The sequence below is a fragment of the Neoarius graeffei genome, chromosome 12, assembly GCF_027579695.1.
Source record: "Neoarius graeffei isolate fNeoGra1 chromosome 12, fNeoGra1.pri, whole genome shotgun sequence".
Classification (NCBI taxonomy): domain Eukaryota; kingdom Metazoa; phylum Chordata; class Actinopteri; order Siluriformes; family Ariidae; genus Neoarius; species Neoarius graeffei.
In genome coordinates this window covers 5,161,080-5,177,388 of record NC_083580.1, presented here as the reverse complement: position 1 = coordinate 5,177,388, position 16,309 = coordinate 5,161,080, and the positions used below count along the sequence as shown (strand labels likewise).

The window sequence follows — 16,309 nt, the reverse complement described above, 5'->3', positions numbered from 1 at the left end:
CACAAAAAGGCCCCCGTCAGCCACTGGGCTCAAACCCAGAACCTTCTTGCTGCAAGGCAACAGTGCTAACCACTACACCACTGTGCCACCTATACCATAGCCATTTTTTTTTGATGTCACAAGATACATTGCTTAATCAATGGTGGAACTATTTCATGCCACGTGAGCCATCCTTGGCCAATCCCTACACTGGAATTTTTTGACGAGGGATATAATAAATATTATACATTACATATTTATCATATATGAACATATCTCAGAGACCCTCAGTGTTTATATTCAGTGTCATAAACAATTTATACTTTTCAAAAAAAAATCTCAAGTACAAACAAGCTTATACTGAATAAGCATGATATAGAATTCCATAGTGAAAAAATTACAGATCCTTGTAGATTTTTTTTACATTGATTCAGTGTAAAATAACTGAAACATGGCGTCTTATCTTTAAAAAAAATACATTCATAAATATGAACCTCAGCCATCATTTCGATAAGATTTTTAATTCATTTATATGAATATTCAGGAAACGCTTACGTCAAGTGCTGACGCGCAAATTGTGCGACACAGTTTTAAGCGCGTTCCAAATGACTGTTACGTACTTTCGACCCCTACATAGGGGGTCTTCATAGGGAGGATGGCCTAGTCATGAGAACCAGTCAGGATTTACCTGCATATATCACTGGCCAATCCAAGCAAAAGGGGCGGGAGTTTTATGAACGGATACAGGTTGAATCTCAAATACACGCCTCATACACTACCTAGTGCGGTATTTCTACGCCATTTTATGTTCTATGTAGTGACGCTAGGTAGAAGCTTCGAGGCTATTTGGAAGTGTAATCGCGTTGTTTGCTCGCGCACATCGCCTTGAAAAGTGCGCATGCTCAGTGGCGGTTTTCTGTCACGTGGCTGCTTGTAGCCAATCAGACGCACCAAATCTCATTTATTCGCGCGTTCAAAAGTTTTTTTTTTTTTAATTTGGGAAAGTGCTCGTGCGCCTGGCCGAGAACATTCCATCGGGAAAAAAAAAAGCATACAAAAACTTTAGATTAGGCTGAGGTGATTAGTTTTTACCGCACGCACCATGGCTCATAAACAGATCTACTACTCTGATAAATACAACGATGACATTTACGAGTACAGGTAATGTGAGCGATAAAGGTAAGATAAGGAGAAAAATCTGTTTTTAGTATTCGAGGGTTGTTAAACTGGCACCCGGGAGGGCTAACGCTAGCTGTCTCTTACTAGTCGCACTGAAAAATGAGGTTTAATATCATTACCAAGTAGTTTTCCTAATTAACCCGACTAACAATTTTGGTTTCTGAAGTAATTTGTAGTAAGATATTGTTGAGTAAATGTTTGAGGTTGAACTTGAGACAGTTCACACAGAGAAGCTAAATGCTAAATGCCCGGGAGGAGTTATCCGATTTGAGCAAAATATCATATCGCGATACTTGAAGATACCGGATGTGTATCACGATAATATAGCCAGTAAAATTTTTTTTAAATATAACACGATTGAAAAACGTACAAATGTACAAAACCAATAAGGCAACATTGTCATCATCCTATTAAATATAAAAAAAACACAGGAACGGTCTGATAAAAATCTACTATCAACAACTTTTGTAATACGAACTCGAAAATAAATTGTGTAGGAAATGCTGTAGTTAAAGATGTCCATGGACTGGGGGGGACGAGTAAACAAGCATTTGCACCTTTTAATAAGTCTGTAAAAGTCATTCAATATCACACCAACTATTAAACAAAAACTACTATATATATATATATATATATATACACGCAAGTAAAAAAAAAATGCATGCTATAAACAAATACCACTAAAAATTAAAAACACCCCCAGAAGTACCATGACATTAATCAATTAAGTATCACAGAGCCTTAACTTTTAAATGTCTCTAAAGAACTACTTTAACTGTTTCTAAGCAGGCAGTTCCAAAGTCTAATGGTTCTAGGGGGGAAAAAGTGAGAGAACTAGTTAAAAACTGCATGCATACATACAAAGGGAAACGGTTTTATCTCGTTTATCTAATTCAGTGGGAAAATGTTTTAAAATATCATACAAGCTTTTGCTCCTCTTACAAATTTTAGAGCTTAAGTACATTTTAAAGTGTATGTACTGCTTTATTGTAATGGTTTAAAATGAATATCGTTAGTAATGATCAAAATAAGTTGTTAAAGCAGGGGGAGAAATAATTTCTTATTGTTAAGCACAAAACTAGCGATAAATCGCGGCATATGGATCCCAGAAAAAGGCAGCCTTGCCCCAGGGCTAATCTCGCATGATGTCACATGTTGGAACCCCGATTATTTGGGTCATTTGACTCTGTGCTTGTTTACTTGCTGAAACTGGATATTGTTGTTGGACTCTTACAAAAATAACGATGTGAAAGCACGGAGTTGTGTTGGGATGCTCAAATCCGTATACAGCAGGACATTCAGCTCATGAATTTCTGTGAAATGAGTAATTTTAAGCGACAGTGGGTGAGGTTTGTGCAAACGAAGCAGGCAGATTTCGTGTCGCCTACTAATAATAAATCTGGTTCATCAAGTGTTCACCACTACCAGACTTTGATCTGATATTTGGACAGTTCATCGATTCCCCCCCCCCCCCCCCCCCATTTCCTCCACTTCATATTTTCTTTCAGTAATTACACCAAACAAGTGTACGTTTTAAAGATTATATTTCTGCATTTATTTAGGCAGATGTAAATATTTCCCTATGTTTTGCAGCGGACAGCTTAGAATAAAAATCCGTAAACCAATCTGTTTACAATTCTCTCTGGCTGGTGATGCACTATCGGCGTTGAGCGGGACTGTCGTGAACTGGCAGTTTCTCGTCTTGGAGGCTGGAAAAGAGAACCATTTACTCCGATCATGTCCTTGATGATCTTCCCCTTCATCTGACACATAAGAATCCCAATCACTATCAGAAATCTCTCCAAAACGTGATTCCATATCTAGACTAGTTTAACCACTGCTGCACACATGAATGAAATCGATACCTGAATTATTGCGCGTGTGACATGATGCACCCCTTTGGGATCTTCTGGTTCAGTCTCGGCAGATTCCGTGAAAATCAGCTGATCTTATTGATTTTCCATTAATTTTTGGCCTTTTGGATTAGCTATGGTTCGAAAACACATGGTCAATCAACATTTGTTGCCTTGTACAAGGAAAAAAGTGGGGTTTAGGGGCATGGCATGCACTTTAAATTTGTTCAAGAAAAAAACAAATTTGGGGGATGAGTTTAGGATTCTAATATAGCTGGCAAAATTGGAATAACTTTAGAAGTTTGAAAAGTCAAATGTTTGAGATGATAAATCAGTTTTGAGAAGTGAGTATTTTCAAATGGGCAACGCCTGAGAATTTTGAGAAATCGAGATCTTGAGAAGTCACACATTTGGAATGATGGATAGTGAGTCAGAGTTTTGAGATCAAAAGTCAAATTTTGAGTCAAAACATAAGGATCTCATATAATCTCTAGCCGCTTTATCCTGTTCTACAGGGTCGCAGGCAAGCTGGAGCCTATCCCAGCTGACTACGGGCGAAAGGCGGGGTACACCCTGGACAAGTCGCCAGGTCATCACAGGGCTGACGCATAGACACACACAACCATTCACACTCACATTCACACCTACGCTCAATTTAGAGTCACCAGTTAACCTAACCTGCATGTCTTTGGACTGTGGGGAAACCGGAGCACCCAGAGGAAACCCACGCGGACACGGGGAGAACATGCAAACTCTGCACAGAAAGGCCCTCACCGGCCACGAACCCGGACCTTCTTGCTGTGAGGCGACAGCGCTAACCACTACACCACCGTGCCGCCCATATAAGGACCTATAAAGTAAAAAATTTAGAAATCAAAAGTTTGAGAATTTGGCGTGAGGGGTTGCGTTTTGGATGAATTGTCCTTTTTTCATGTACAGGATCTGTGTTAATCGACGGCACACACGTTTACAACTTTTTATTATTGATCGTGTTTATCCTGAGCCGGTATTTCAAGCTGTTTTTCAGCTGTGTTTTTGTGGCACATCTATACTTCTACTGTGGTTCGGTTGATATGGGACGGCCTTGGGCTGAGGTGCCCTTGAGCGAGGCACCTAACTTCCAACTGCTCCCCAGGCATTGTTAGCATGGCTGCCCACTGCTCTGGGTGTGCGTATGTGTTCACTGCTTCAGATGGGTTAAGTACAGAGAGGAAATTTCACAAGTGTGTGATGAATAAAGTTGTGCTTTTTCTTTCTTTCTCACCCACATCTGACAGTTTGATGTAAAATACCAAAAAATTAAATATTTAAATAACCGTTTCAGACAGCAACCTTTTGCATTTTACCAACGGAATGTAAAAACGTGCCAAAAGATCAGGGGTTTTTTTTTCTTTCTTTTCCTCCTCCCTTAGATGTTATTCATTCTGGTGGGAAATTTCTTGATAACCGCTCCGTGTACTTGCGGAAAAAGAGGAAATGGAGAATTACTACAAACAGCAGCACGAGTAGAAAGGGGGAGTTTTTGAATACGTTTGAATGTTTGCATTATTTTGTGTGTGTACCAGGCATGTCGTTTTGCCCCGGGAGTTGGCCAAACAAATTCCCAAGTCCCACCTGATGTCTGAGGACGAGTGGAGGAGACTCGGCGTGCAGCAGTCTCTTGGATGGGTTCATTACATGATTCACGAACCGGGTCAGTATCACCATGGTGAAGTTAATACTGCTTGATATAACTTGTACACACTCATTATCAAGCCTTTCAAAACCATAAGCTCCACTGTTCTGGGAAGGCTTTCCACTAGATTTTAGCGCGTGGCTTTAGGAATCGGTGTTCATTCAGCTCCAAGAGCATTAATGAGATCAGGCTGATGTTGGCTGAGGAGGTTGAGGGTGCAGTCAGAGTTTCAGTTCATCTCAAACGTTAAGTGGGGTTGAGTTCAGTCAGGGCTTTGTTTAGGTCACTTGGGTTCTTCTACTCTAAACTTGTCTTTAAACCATGCCTTCATGGAGCTCCAGTGCTTTGTGCACTGGGGCACTGTCATGCTAGAACAGGTTTGGGCTTCTTAGTTCCAATTGTGTGCTTCTAATGTTGTGGCAACGTTTTGGGGAAGATCGGTTTGGTTTAAAAGAGGGAATAAATAAAATTGTTTTTTGCACTAATGATTTGGACCAGCTAATTAATTTAGATAACTATTATGTGAGTGGGTTAGCCTCGAGAGAAAAGAAGTACTGGTTTGCACTGACAAAACCGGAATTGCGGAACTAGGCCTAGTTTTTTTCCTCGTACGTTTATCTCTGCAACGATATTATGAGCTCTGTGAAATACTTTGCGGGGTCAGCATGCAGATAGCAGTCTGCCAGCTGGTGACCCCTGATGGAGATACTCAAACGTGTCTACATGGCAAATAAATTACATTCGTAATGATGAGAACGTTGTGTAAATGAAACTTTTATTGAGCAGGGGTGGATTTCCCGAAAGCCTCTAACACAAAGAGCGTCTTTAACTGCCTCTTAAGATCTGTGGTTTTCCTGAATGACATCGTAGCCAAAGTAGTACTTGAGTCTGCTCTTGACTTACGATGGACCTGGATCACTCTTTTGCAACATGAAGTGTCTCCTCACAGCCGAATGCATGTGCATTTCTGAGGGATTCTCTCAATCAACAGGCGGAGACTGGTAACTCGAGTTGAATCTGCTGCCAGTGCTAAATTATTTTTCTTGTGCGTTGCAAGTACATTGAGTTAATTACGAAATAAATATACGCAAAACATTATGAATATATTTCAGTGTTATGGAATTGCGTATGGATATTATAGTCACATTGATCTTGGCATAATTTTAATCAAATTTAACTCCATTAGGCAAGTGATTCTCATTTAGTGTCTGAGATTTCTGCGCCTGTAACATTTTATATATAAAGGGAAAACATTGCCGAATTGGCATTGTGGATAAGAGTTGAAATAATTGAAATAACTGCATGATTGGGTAACGATGAAATGAGCGAGCACAGGGACATTTACAGGTAGTCGTTGACTTACGACTGCGTTTGGTTACGACTGACCGGTCGTAAACCGATCTGGTCGTAAGTCGGCCTGTGTTAAATGAACGTAAGTATATTGTGATGTGTAATGATATTGTAATCATCTTAAAGTCTTATTTTATCAACATTTTCTTATTTCATTACCTCGGCTCATTATTTGGTTTAAGTCAAACACTGCATACTACACTGCGTACAGTATGATTCGTTTAATATGTGCAAAACAAAAAATACGAAATACAGGTGTGAAAAATGAAACATTTTAGTTTAAAATATGCCAAAATACAAAATTTAGTGACCGCTGGCATCACTGGTGCTTGGCTGTGGGTCGTCTATGTCATCATCAGCTGTTGCAGCGCTCGGGCTGGCGGGAGCATTTGCTCGTTTCATAAACCAGGAGCTGGGGCGGAAACTGTATGACGGAGTGCGCGAGGGCACGCGAGAGAGACTGCGCATGTGCCTGGAGCTGGGGCGGAAACTATCGTACGCGGCGAGAGGCGCTGCCGGGAGCTGGGGCGGAAACTGTCGTACACGGCGAGAGGCGCTACCGGGAGCTGGGGCGGAAACTGTCGTACGTGGCAAGAGGCGCTGCCGGGAGCTGGGGCGGAAACACTTGCCAGTCATAACCAGATGGTCGTAAAGTCGATCGGTCGTAAGTCGCGTAGGTTTTAAGTCGACGACTACCTGTACTTAGGCCATCCTTTTAAAAAAAAAAAATCCGTTTCCTGTCCACCGGGTGAGCAAAAAAATTTTCAGTAGGGAGGGAGGGATTTTATATATATGGATGGATAAGAAATCGCAATGCTGTGTTTGCTTTTTCTTTCAGTACCTTTTTTATTACAAAAGCAGACACATTTAATACAATGACAGTTTAATCAACTGAAACTTGTACAAAAACTTTAAGTTAGCATTTTAAATGCTGACTGCAACATTTGCAAAACTTTTACAAAGGTACTTAAAATGTCCGACACACGGACTTTTTGTAGTTCTAAATCGAGCGTTAGGCCGAGTTCGGATGAAATTACACTAAAATGATCACTGAATGATTGGTTTTTCTGAATCTTTACTATTTTGTTGTTCGCTAGAATACCATTTTGCGATTTCACACTTAAGCAAATGTTTGAAAACTCCGGATCTCCTTCCTTCATGGTGGCTGCCATTTTTTTGTGCTGCACGGCACATGCGCAGAGCTGATTCGATTCTATATTCTGCGCGGAATGCAGGGCTTTCCACAAGCGCCGGCTGTCGGCCATACAGCCGACTACACAATTAAGTCCAGCCGGCTACTTTAATGACTATTATTTTTGTAGCCCACAGGCTCTAAATATTAATTTTTGATTTTAACTTTCAACTTTGATCCCCCCATATCTCCACATTAAAGCACACCAGATCGTTCAAACTTTGATTTATTAGGCTTTAAAAATACAAAAAAAAAACCTTTTTGCGTCTATAATTCAAATGCATACTGCAAATGTATGACAAAGTCTACTATAAAAAAGCCAGAATGCGCCTGGCGTACTCGCAATTGGAAACGGGGAGGGGTGAGCGTCTTTAAACCGGCTCTTTAGCCCTAAAGTGCAACGTTATCGGGAAACCCACCCCAATTCTGTTCTAATTGTCATCTCTTACCATCAGATCACTTGGTCAAGATGTTGTACTGATTTCACGTGATATGATTGAACCACAGTCTCTACATGCCACAATACACAATCCTACAAGTTATGGCACGGAAAAATCCTAAAGCCAGGGGTTCCTGTATTAGAAGTCGCGCATTTTGTAAACTGCTAGCGGTACAGTCTTATTTTGATTATGAATCAATAAAGACTACTCGGCCCAACATGATATTCAATTCAAGTCGATAATATTGATCCAAACAGTGGATTCAAACCCCCCTCCTCGTAACTAAGAAGAAAACTTCCAGTCTACTCTGCCGGCGCTGCCATTTTGGAAATCATGTGATGCGTTGCTGCACACTGATTGGTTGAAAGGTGCATGACGTTGAATTCATCTGCAAGGAAACCATGCACCAATGTTTTGAATGAACTGTTAAAATGAGTAACAAAAACTCACAACACACTGTCGTGGTATGGAAGGGTTGGAAATGAAACTAGTTGTACAAAGTCTATAGGTAAAACAGTAAGATTGACGAACACCGTTTTGAGCTTTGGCCAATTGGTGCACAGGAATGCACTCATGCAATTTTCAGTCATGGCGGCGCAGACAAACTTTTCTGCTTGATTCAGAAAATTGGCACCAGGGGACACCTAATATTGATTTGAAGTTGCTGACATGTTGATTCGGGAAACCTTTATAGTTTTGTGATCAAACGGAGATTGACAGATTGTATGTAGAGTGAACTGTTCATGAATTACAGCTTTGGGGATTTTTCCGTGTCATAACTTGTAGGAAAAGAAGCTCGAGGAGGAGGATTGTGTATTGGGGTATGTAGCGACTGGCGTAACTTGCAAATTTATTTTTTTATTTTTTTCACTGACTGAGTCATGGTCTGTTTTTTTTTTTTTTTTGTTCTGTCCTTCCAGAACCTCACATCCTGTTGTTTAGAAGGCCTCTTCCAAAGCAGCAATGACCACGAGACCCTCTGATTCTCTGGAGCCTTCCTGTGGATTATTCTGGTATTCAGTGAATACTTGGGACCTTTTAAGATTTACAGCTTCGTGTGCATTTAGCTGGATTTTTCTCAGCACCTATTCTCAGAGAATCATGATGATGAAAACATTCCAGCATGGATATTTTTATTAAAGGGGCCTTCAATAATGCCGTAACGATTCTGCCTAGTAAAATGATTAAAAAGTGTTCTTTGTTGCATCTTTAGCAGCGGTGTCATGGAAGGAAGTTGTCACTAAAGATGAGGGTTTTTTTTGTTTTGTTTTTTTTTCTTCCTCCCCCACAGCTTTTTAGTTAATGACTTGTATTTCTAGTTGTCTGGATGAGGTGCACATTCGTCAGGTTCGGAATAATACTTTAAGAAAAGCGCAAAAAAAAAAAGGTGTACACTAGTCCTTGTCTTTTCATGATTGATTTGACTTGTGAAGGCTGAAGTTCTTGATTTGATTTCCAGGAAAAGCACCGCAATGTGGTGTAATCTAATGTTGGGGAGTAAAAAAAAATTTTTTTTTTTTAAATTTATGGAAATAATGTTCCCACACAGATGCTAAAAAACCCTGCTGTACTGTTGTTGAGGTTGAACTATAAATGATGACGCTTGTGAACAAAATGTTATCCATGACCAATCAAGGAGATACAAGCACCATTTTGCTGTAGACGTGCCTTGTAGTGCAAAGTGTTTAATTTTAAGAAAATGTTGATTCAGTAATGGAAAATGATTGCATTTTTAGGTTGCCAATCAAAATTGACCATTGTGAAGCCAGCATGTCTTGTACAATCTAATAAATATAAAGCTTTTTCATATTGAATATCTTGTGGGATAATCTTTCCAGGGGTGTGTTTGAGGAGGTATTTTGTTGTCACAGCAGAAGATGGCGCTGTTATGCCACTGATTAGATTGGTACTGGGTTATGGGTGGAGACTGGGACTGTTATAAATAGACATGGAGTTTTCTGTGAGCCGTGACCAGCTGCCACTCCAGGTTTATAACTTGGGCCTGTTTATTTACTTGGAAAAATCTTGATATATTTTTTCCAATCTTCAGCTCTCTAGTTTTGGTGATCCTGTGCACAATGTAGCCTCCGATTCCTGTTCTTGGCTGAGATGTGGCACCTAATGTGAGCTTCTTGCTGTTGTAGCTCCTTCACCTTGAGGTTTACACATCCGGAGATGCTTTTCTACTTAGCATGGTTGGAAAGACTGATGATCTGAAAGGGTTACCATGTCCTTCATGTCTCCCCTGAACTCTGTCAAGCATGATATGCATTGTGCTGCCGCCACATAATAAGGTGATGAAAGAATTGTTCTTGAAGTGGCTTGTGAGCACATTTTCTTGATGGGTGTGATGGTCAGGTGTCCACAAACTTTTGGAAAAGTGGATCTTGAACCATTATTATTAATATAAAGCACACGAAAAACATTAAATCAGAGATATTTAATGTCCAATTTATTAAATGCATTAATTTAGCAAGAAACAGTCATGACATTGAATTCTATATTGATGCTTTTCATGTGTTAACAATATAGTAATGCTAAACATTTTGTAGATTTGTAACCGCATACAAAAAAAAGTAAGTGAGGCATTGTATTGGTGCTTTTTGGCTCAGTGTACAGGTATGTTAGGCTTGAGATTTATACTTGCAGTCCTAGGTGGTTAATATTTCAAATTAATACAATTTTTGATAATCTTTTACACAAAAGGGCATTAAACACCTTTTTAAGCATGCAAATGCATGTCTCAGGGCGTGACTGCTTTCACAGATTTACCTGGAGAGTGTAGTAAATACTTTAAGAGAAGTACTGTAAAGAATAATTGAGGAATATTTATTACTGTTCATAACACATACCTGTATAGATCTGTTTCTCCCGACAGTGTTTGAGCACCAAAATCTGAAGGAAGATTGTTTTGAGTTCATTTTGCTTTTGGATATGAATTTTGGAAGATGTGTATTATCTACAAGGGTGAGTCAAATCTAAATGTTGTGACAATTTAGAATTCAATAATTTTTTTTTGAGAGAAATCAAAGTATTTAAGTGCTGGAACACGCGTTGGAATTAATATAATTATGTAGAAAAATGTATAAAATGCAGGAAAAAAAAAAAAGAGTTTTCACTTAGATTTGTAACCTCACATTGGTGCCGTAAAAGTTTTTGAACCCTTTTTAAAAAATTAATTTCTGCATGAATATGATCTAAAACAGATTTTCACACAAATAAATGACCAAGTATTTGTTTAACTGGGTTCTTTAACTATTTTTAGGACTTGTGTGAAAAATCTGATGTTTTATTCAGGTTTCACAAACTTTCAAGCATAACTGTATGTGTGTGTGTATGAAAAAAAAATATATTAATTGCTTCACATCCCAATTTGGAAAGAGCTTGCTCGTTTTCTCATTTAAGGCTTGTGCTGACATTTTTCTGGCCTGTAAATTGGCTCCACCGCCTGTTGAAACAACTGCTTCGATATGCTTTGTTCTTTGAAAAACTGCTCGAGGATCTGTCTGGTTTTTATCGTAATTGCATTTCCCTTTGCAGGCAGCAGAGGGCTCTGAAAATGACACATTGCTGCTTTAAAAAAAAATCACTGAGCTACATTATGGCTTTCTTAAAATTATAGGCTTTTTTTTTGCAAGTTTGAAAAAGCTGTAAAAATTGACTTAAAATAACCCCTGACATTTCATAAAGACAGGATATTGAGGGGGGAAAAAATACACACGTGCACATGTTCTTTCAGGTCCTTTTGTTTTTTACTTGCACTTAAGCGACTATCAGTTTAAAACCTTAAACAGCATTTGACCCAAATTGATCTCTGCATCACAGCCTGAAACCATGTCTTTCTTCTGTCATTTCAAATGTCTGGTTTTCTGAAAACACCCAGATTTCCAAAACACAGACTGGAGACATTTTTTTTCTTTCCTCCAGAGAGACGGAGAGCGTGAGAGAGTGGACATGCTGGATTTGTCCTGGTTGAGTGGAGAGCGCACACACTCAGACTCATGACAGTGTGGAAACTTGTCCAGAGATAAAGGAGCTTGTTCAGAGTACACCTTGTCCGTTGCAGTTTTCCTGTTGGACAGGTACACACACACACACACACACACACACACACACACCATTTGTCCTGCTTGCTTAATGTATTCATGTACATTTGTTAGAACTTTCATCTATCAGCATGAAAGGAACATTTCCATGAAAAGATCAGCATTTCCCCTTTCACATGCTTGGTGTCTGAATCTTAATGCTTTAGTTTCGTACTGGAATTTCAACAAGTAATGGAAGTCTATGGGTACTAGTTTAGCATTATCTAATTCATGAAACATTCATCTCGAGAGATGCTGCGTGTATGTCAGGCTTTAAAATATAAAAGCATTCAAATCAAATTGAATTGTCATCGTCAGAATAATCTCTAATGCACAATTAAACATTCAGACATTGGCCTTTGCCTGCCATCATGTCCGATCATGCAAAAAGTGTCACTAATCCATGTTAAGGAAGAAATAGTGGGTGGCGCTTAACCCTTTTTTCAAAGTTGAGAACTTTTAATATAATGTGATAGTTATGAGTGGACAAAATCAGTGAAATTAACATTTTTGTTGAATTTTTATTTCTGCAGTTTAAAAGCAAACATGATTTATATGCAAACTTTTTAAAAAAAAATCTGAACCCCCCCCGAAGAACACCCTCTCAAATAAAAAGCCTCTTTCAAGCAATGACATTTAGGAACCACTTTTGTTTACCTAAAGATCCTTGTGATGGATGGCTAGTTTTGTTGGTGTGACAAAGAACTGAGTGGTAGGAAATAATTATTCATTCAGTTACTTGTGGTACCAGTAAAATAGTAACAGAACAGAATACACTTTTTTTTTTTTTTTTTAAAAACCTCAAAATACAGTCCTGTGTAAAAGTCTTTGGCACGTGCAATGAAATTCTGTAGAGCAAAGATGCCTTCGGAAAATAATGAAAATAGTCTCGGGTCCAGTGAGTGGAGTTTTATGTGGAAATGAGCTGTAGGTTTTACTGAGCATCTTGCCTTTTTTTTTTTTTTTTCCATCTGAAAAGTGGTCTCTTATGGAATATGCTGCTCAGATACAAACACCCCCCCCCCCCCCCCCCCCCCAACCCTGTAACATTTAATTGTGTGGGGGGGGGGAGAGTTTGGAACTCTAAAATGTTTTTGTACTGGCTCAATAATGTGGAAGCCATTTCCTCAAATATCCTGTTAGATTAATTTCTTTTAAATTCTGTCATGTTATCTAATCTAATTTGGTAGTGCTAGCAGTGGACATTTTATGACACCACCATTCCAGAAATCCTGTCGGGTTAGCTTGTGTTAGCTAGCTAGTGCTGGCACTAATTTTGAAAATTTATGACTTGAAAAATCCTATCAGGGAACATTTGACATAAACCCTTCTCAGAAATCCTGTCAGATTAGCTCATACTAGCTACTTGTAGATAAAGTTTATCAACATACATGAATCTGACTCAGAAATCCTGTCAGGATAGCTCATGCTAGCTAACTAATCTTCACACTGATTCTGAAAATGTATGACTTGAAAAATCCTGTCACGTTAGCTCATGAGCTAGTTAGCTACTATTCTTATTATTATTCTTTTATTATTATTCTTTAAGGGCTGCACGCAATTAAAAATTCAGTTATTAGTTTATTATATTGTTGAATTGACATTCTAGCTTTTTCGATATGCATCAATAGCTTAATTTAGACAGATACATACGTCATTTTTTATATTGATTGTTCTAGATCATTATTGTTTCACTGTTTGAGATTTTAAAGTTCTCTGCTGCCCATACTCTTGTGCAAATAGATTTACATATTGTTTCCCATTTTTCATGCATATAAAAATTCATGAACTATTTTTATCTTTTTTTATTTATTCAGAATGTTGGAGAAAACTCTTGACTTTTTAGATACAGCACTACTTGCACATGATTATGTAATTTCTATTATTTTTATTGCTCGATATTTATAATTGGTTAAAAAAATTACTAAAACTGATGCGTCAATTTTTGGGTCGCCATGGTGCCCAAATTAAAAACCTGTCTTTGCCCCTGATAAAGTACATTTATGACTAGCTCCTCCCATAAATCCTGTCAGTGAGCTAGTTAGCTAATGTTAGCAGGGAACATTTATGACTGAAAACCTTCTCAGAAATCCTGTCAGATTAGCTCATGCTAGCTAACTGAAAATGAAGTTTATCAATATACATTGATGCATCAATATTATTGTAACATTTAACTTTGTACTGACTCAATGTAGAAGTCATTTCCTCAAATATCCTGTTTTTATTTTATTTAAAATCCTGTCCAGTTCCCTGTCCATATTAGATAATTTGGTAGTGCTAGCAGTGAAAGTTTGACAGGATTTCTGGGAAGGTTTTTGTCAGGTTAGCTCATGCTAGCTAACTAGTTGGCACTGATTCTGAAAATTTGACTTGAAAAATCCTGTCAGGTTAGCTCATGAGCTAGTTAGCTACTATTAACAGAAATTACTGTATGTACATTTATAACTTTAAATCCTGTCAGATTATTTCATGTCAGTGAGAGTTAGCTAATGTTGGCAGGAAACATTTATAACTGAAAACCTTCTCAGAAATCCTGTCAGATTAGCTCATGCTAGCTAACTGAAGATAAAGTTTATCAACATACATGACTATGACTCAGAAATCCTGTCGGGATAGCTCATGCTAGCTAACTAGTTGGCACTCGTTCTGAAAATCTGACATGCAAAATCCTGTCAGGTTAGCTCATGAGCTAGTTAGCTACTATTAACAGCAGAAATTACTGTATGTACATTTATAACTTTAAATCCTGTCAGATTTCATGTTAGAGTTAGCTAATGTTAGCAGGAAACATTTGACAGAAAACCTTCTCAGAAATCCTGTCAGATTAATTCATGCTACCTGAAGAAGTTTATCAATATACATTGATGCATCAATATAAAATTATTTTGTGCTGGAAAAAATGAACGTTTGAAACTCGATAATGTAGAAGTAATTTCCTCAAATATCCTGTTAGATTCATTTCTTTTAAATCTTGTCAGATTACCTGTCATGTTAGATAATTTGGTAATGCTAGCAGTGAACATTTATGACCCAAAACCGTCCCAGAAATCCTGTCAGGTTAGCTTATGTTAACTAGCTAGTGTTAGCACTAATTTAGAAAGTTTATGACTTGAGGTAACCTGAGAATTTTTCATGCAGGCTAGTTAGCTACTATTAACAGTAGAAATTACTACATGTACATGTTTGACTTTAAATCCTCCCAGAAATTGTCAGATTACTTCACGTCAGTGAGCTAGTTAGCTAATGTTAGCAGGGAACATTTGACACACAACCTTCCCAGAAATCCTGTCAGATTAGCTCATGCTAGCTAACTGAAGATAAAGTTTATCAACATACAGGAATATGACTCAGAAATCCTGTCAGGATAGTTCATGCTAGCTAACTAATCTTAGCACTGATTCTGAAAATGTATGACTCGAAAAATCCTCTCAGGTTAGCTCACGAGAGCTAGTTTGCTAATGTTAGCAGGGAACATTTGACATAAAACCTTCTTAGAAATCCTGTCAGATTAGCTCATTCTAGCTAACTGAAGATGACATTTCAGTATACATTGATGCATCTTTTTTTTTTTTTTTAGCTGTAACAATTTTGTGCTAGAAAACTAATGTTTAGAACTCTAAAATGTTTTTGTACTGACTCAATGTAGAAGTCATAAAATCGAAATCTATAAAGTTTGTATGAAAATAGGGTACCTAAGACTTTTGTACAGTACTGTATCGTTTTCCTCCATTGAATGCAAGTGTTCTATTTCAATTTTTGGCGCTTAGCAAATATTGTTCCTCTAGAAAAAGTTATTCTGCTCTTGTTGCTACTTTATCGCATTTTCTGTGGTCTGTTCCGTTATTTGCTTCACTTATGTATTTTGTCCCCTCTCTCCATACCAAGGAGGCTTTAAAAAAAAAAAAAATGCTCCAATAGAGATGCACCGATACCACATTTGTGAAAACCGATACGAGTATGAGTACTATCATTTCAGTACTTGCCGATACCGAGTACTACCGATACTGTTGATGTTATTAAAATATAATTTTTCAAAAATTGCAGCATTTGAATATTTAATAAGCCTACTTTATCTATTTCCCGTGAATGTTGTTTTCTAACTGGAGTGATCATGCACACGGGTTCACATTGACAATCTCCGCTGCTCCAGAAGCGCAGAGTAGCCTTGAGTCCACGTCACACAGCCAGACAGCGCCTCTTCACGGTAGCGCTTATCTTTTGCAACATTGTTACAATAATGTTGCAAAACCTAAGTGCTGCTACGCTAGGCCTACTAGGCCTACATAATGTTGCAAAAGAAGCGCTACCGTGAAATGAAGAGGCGCTGTCTGTTGGCAGTGTAACGTGGACTACAAGGCTATCTGCGCTTCCGTGTGCAACCTCTCTCGATTGTCGCGCAACATTCACTCCCAGAAAACTACACTCATTGCAAATAGCCTACACAAAGAATTAAATATTTAGCTGCTGCAATTTCTGAAAAAGGCTGCTATTTATTTGGATTAGATTACAATGTCCAACTTTCGAAGTCAAGAAAGACTTGCACTCTTGCAACATGT

At 38.3% G+C, this 16,309-nt stretch overlaps 1 protein-coding gene across 1 annotated transcript; it reads left to right on the top strand.

Annotated features, from left to right (window-relative positions):
• Positions 1 to 983: 983 nt before the first annotated feature.
• Positions 984 to 9,482, top strand: zgc:86839 (Cyclin-dependent kinases regulatory subunit 2-like). The gene is made up of 3 exons (XM_060935396.1): positions 984 to 1,140; positions 4,577 to 4,704; positions 8,589 to 9,482. Exons 1-3 carry the CDS (start codon positions 1,082 to 1,084, stop codon positions 8,633 to 8,635), a joined length of 234 nt encoding a protein of 77 aa, XP_060791379.1. The 5' UTR covers positions 984 to 1,081; the 3' UTR covers positions 8,636 to 9,482.
• Positions 9,483 to 16,309: the final 6,827 nt, after the last annotated feature.

What these genes read in the sequence shown, in the direction of transcription:
- zgc:86839 (XM_060935396.1), top strand. Translation starts at nt 1,082, where the DNA reads ATGGCTCATAAACAGATCTACTACTCTGATAAATACAACGATGACATT. An exon ending in GATGACATTTACGAGTACAG is followed by an intron (nt 1,141 to 4,576) that starts GTAATGTGAGCG and finishes TGTGTGTACCAG; the next exon opens with GCATGTCGTTTTGCCCCGGG. An exon ending in TTACATGATTCACGAACCGG is followed by an intron (nt 4,705 to 8,588) that starts GTCAGTATCACC and finishes CTGTCCTTCCAG; the next exon opens with AACCTCACATCCTGTTGTTT.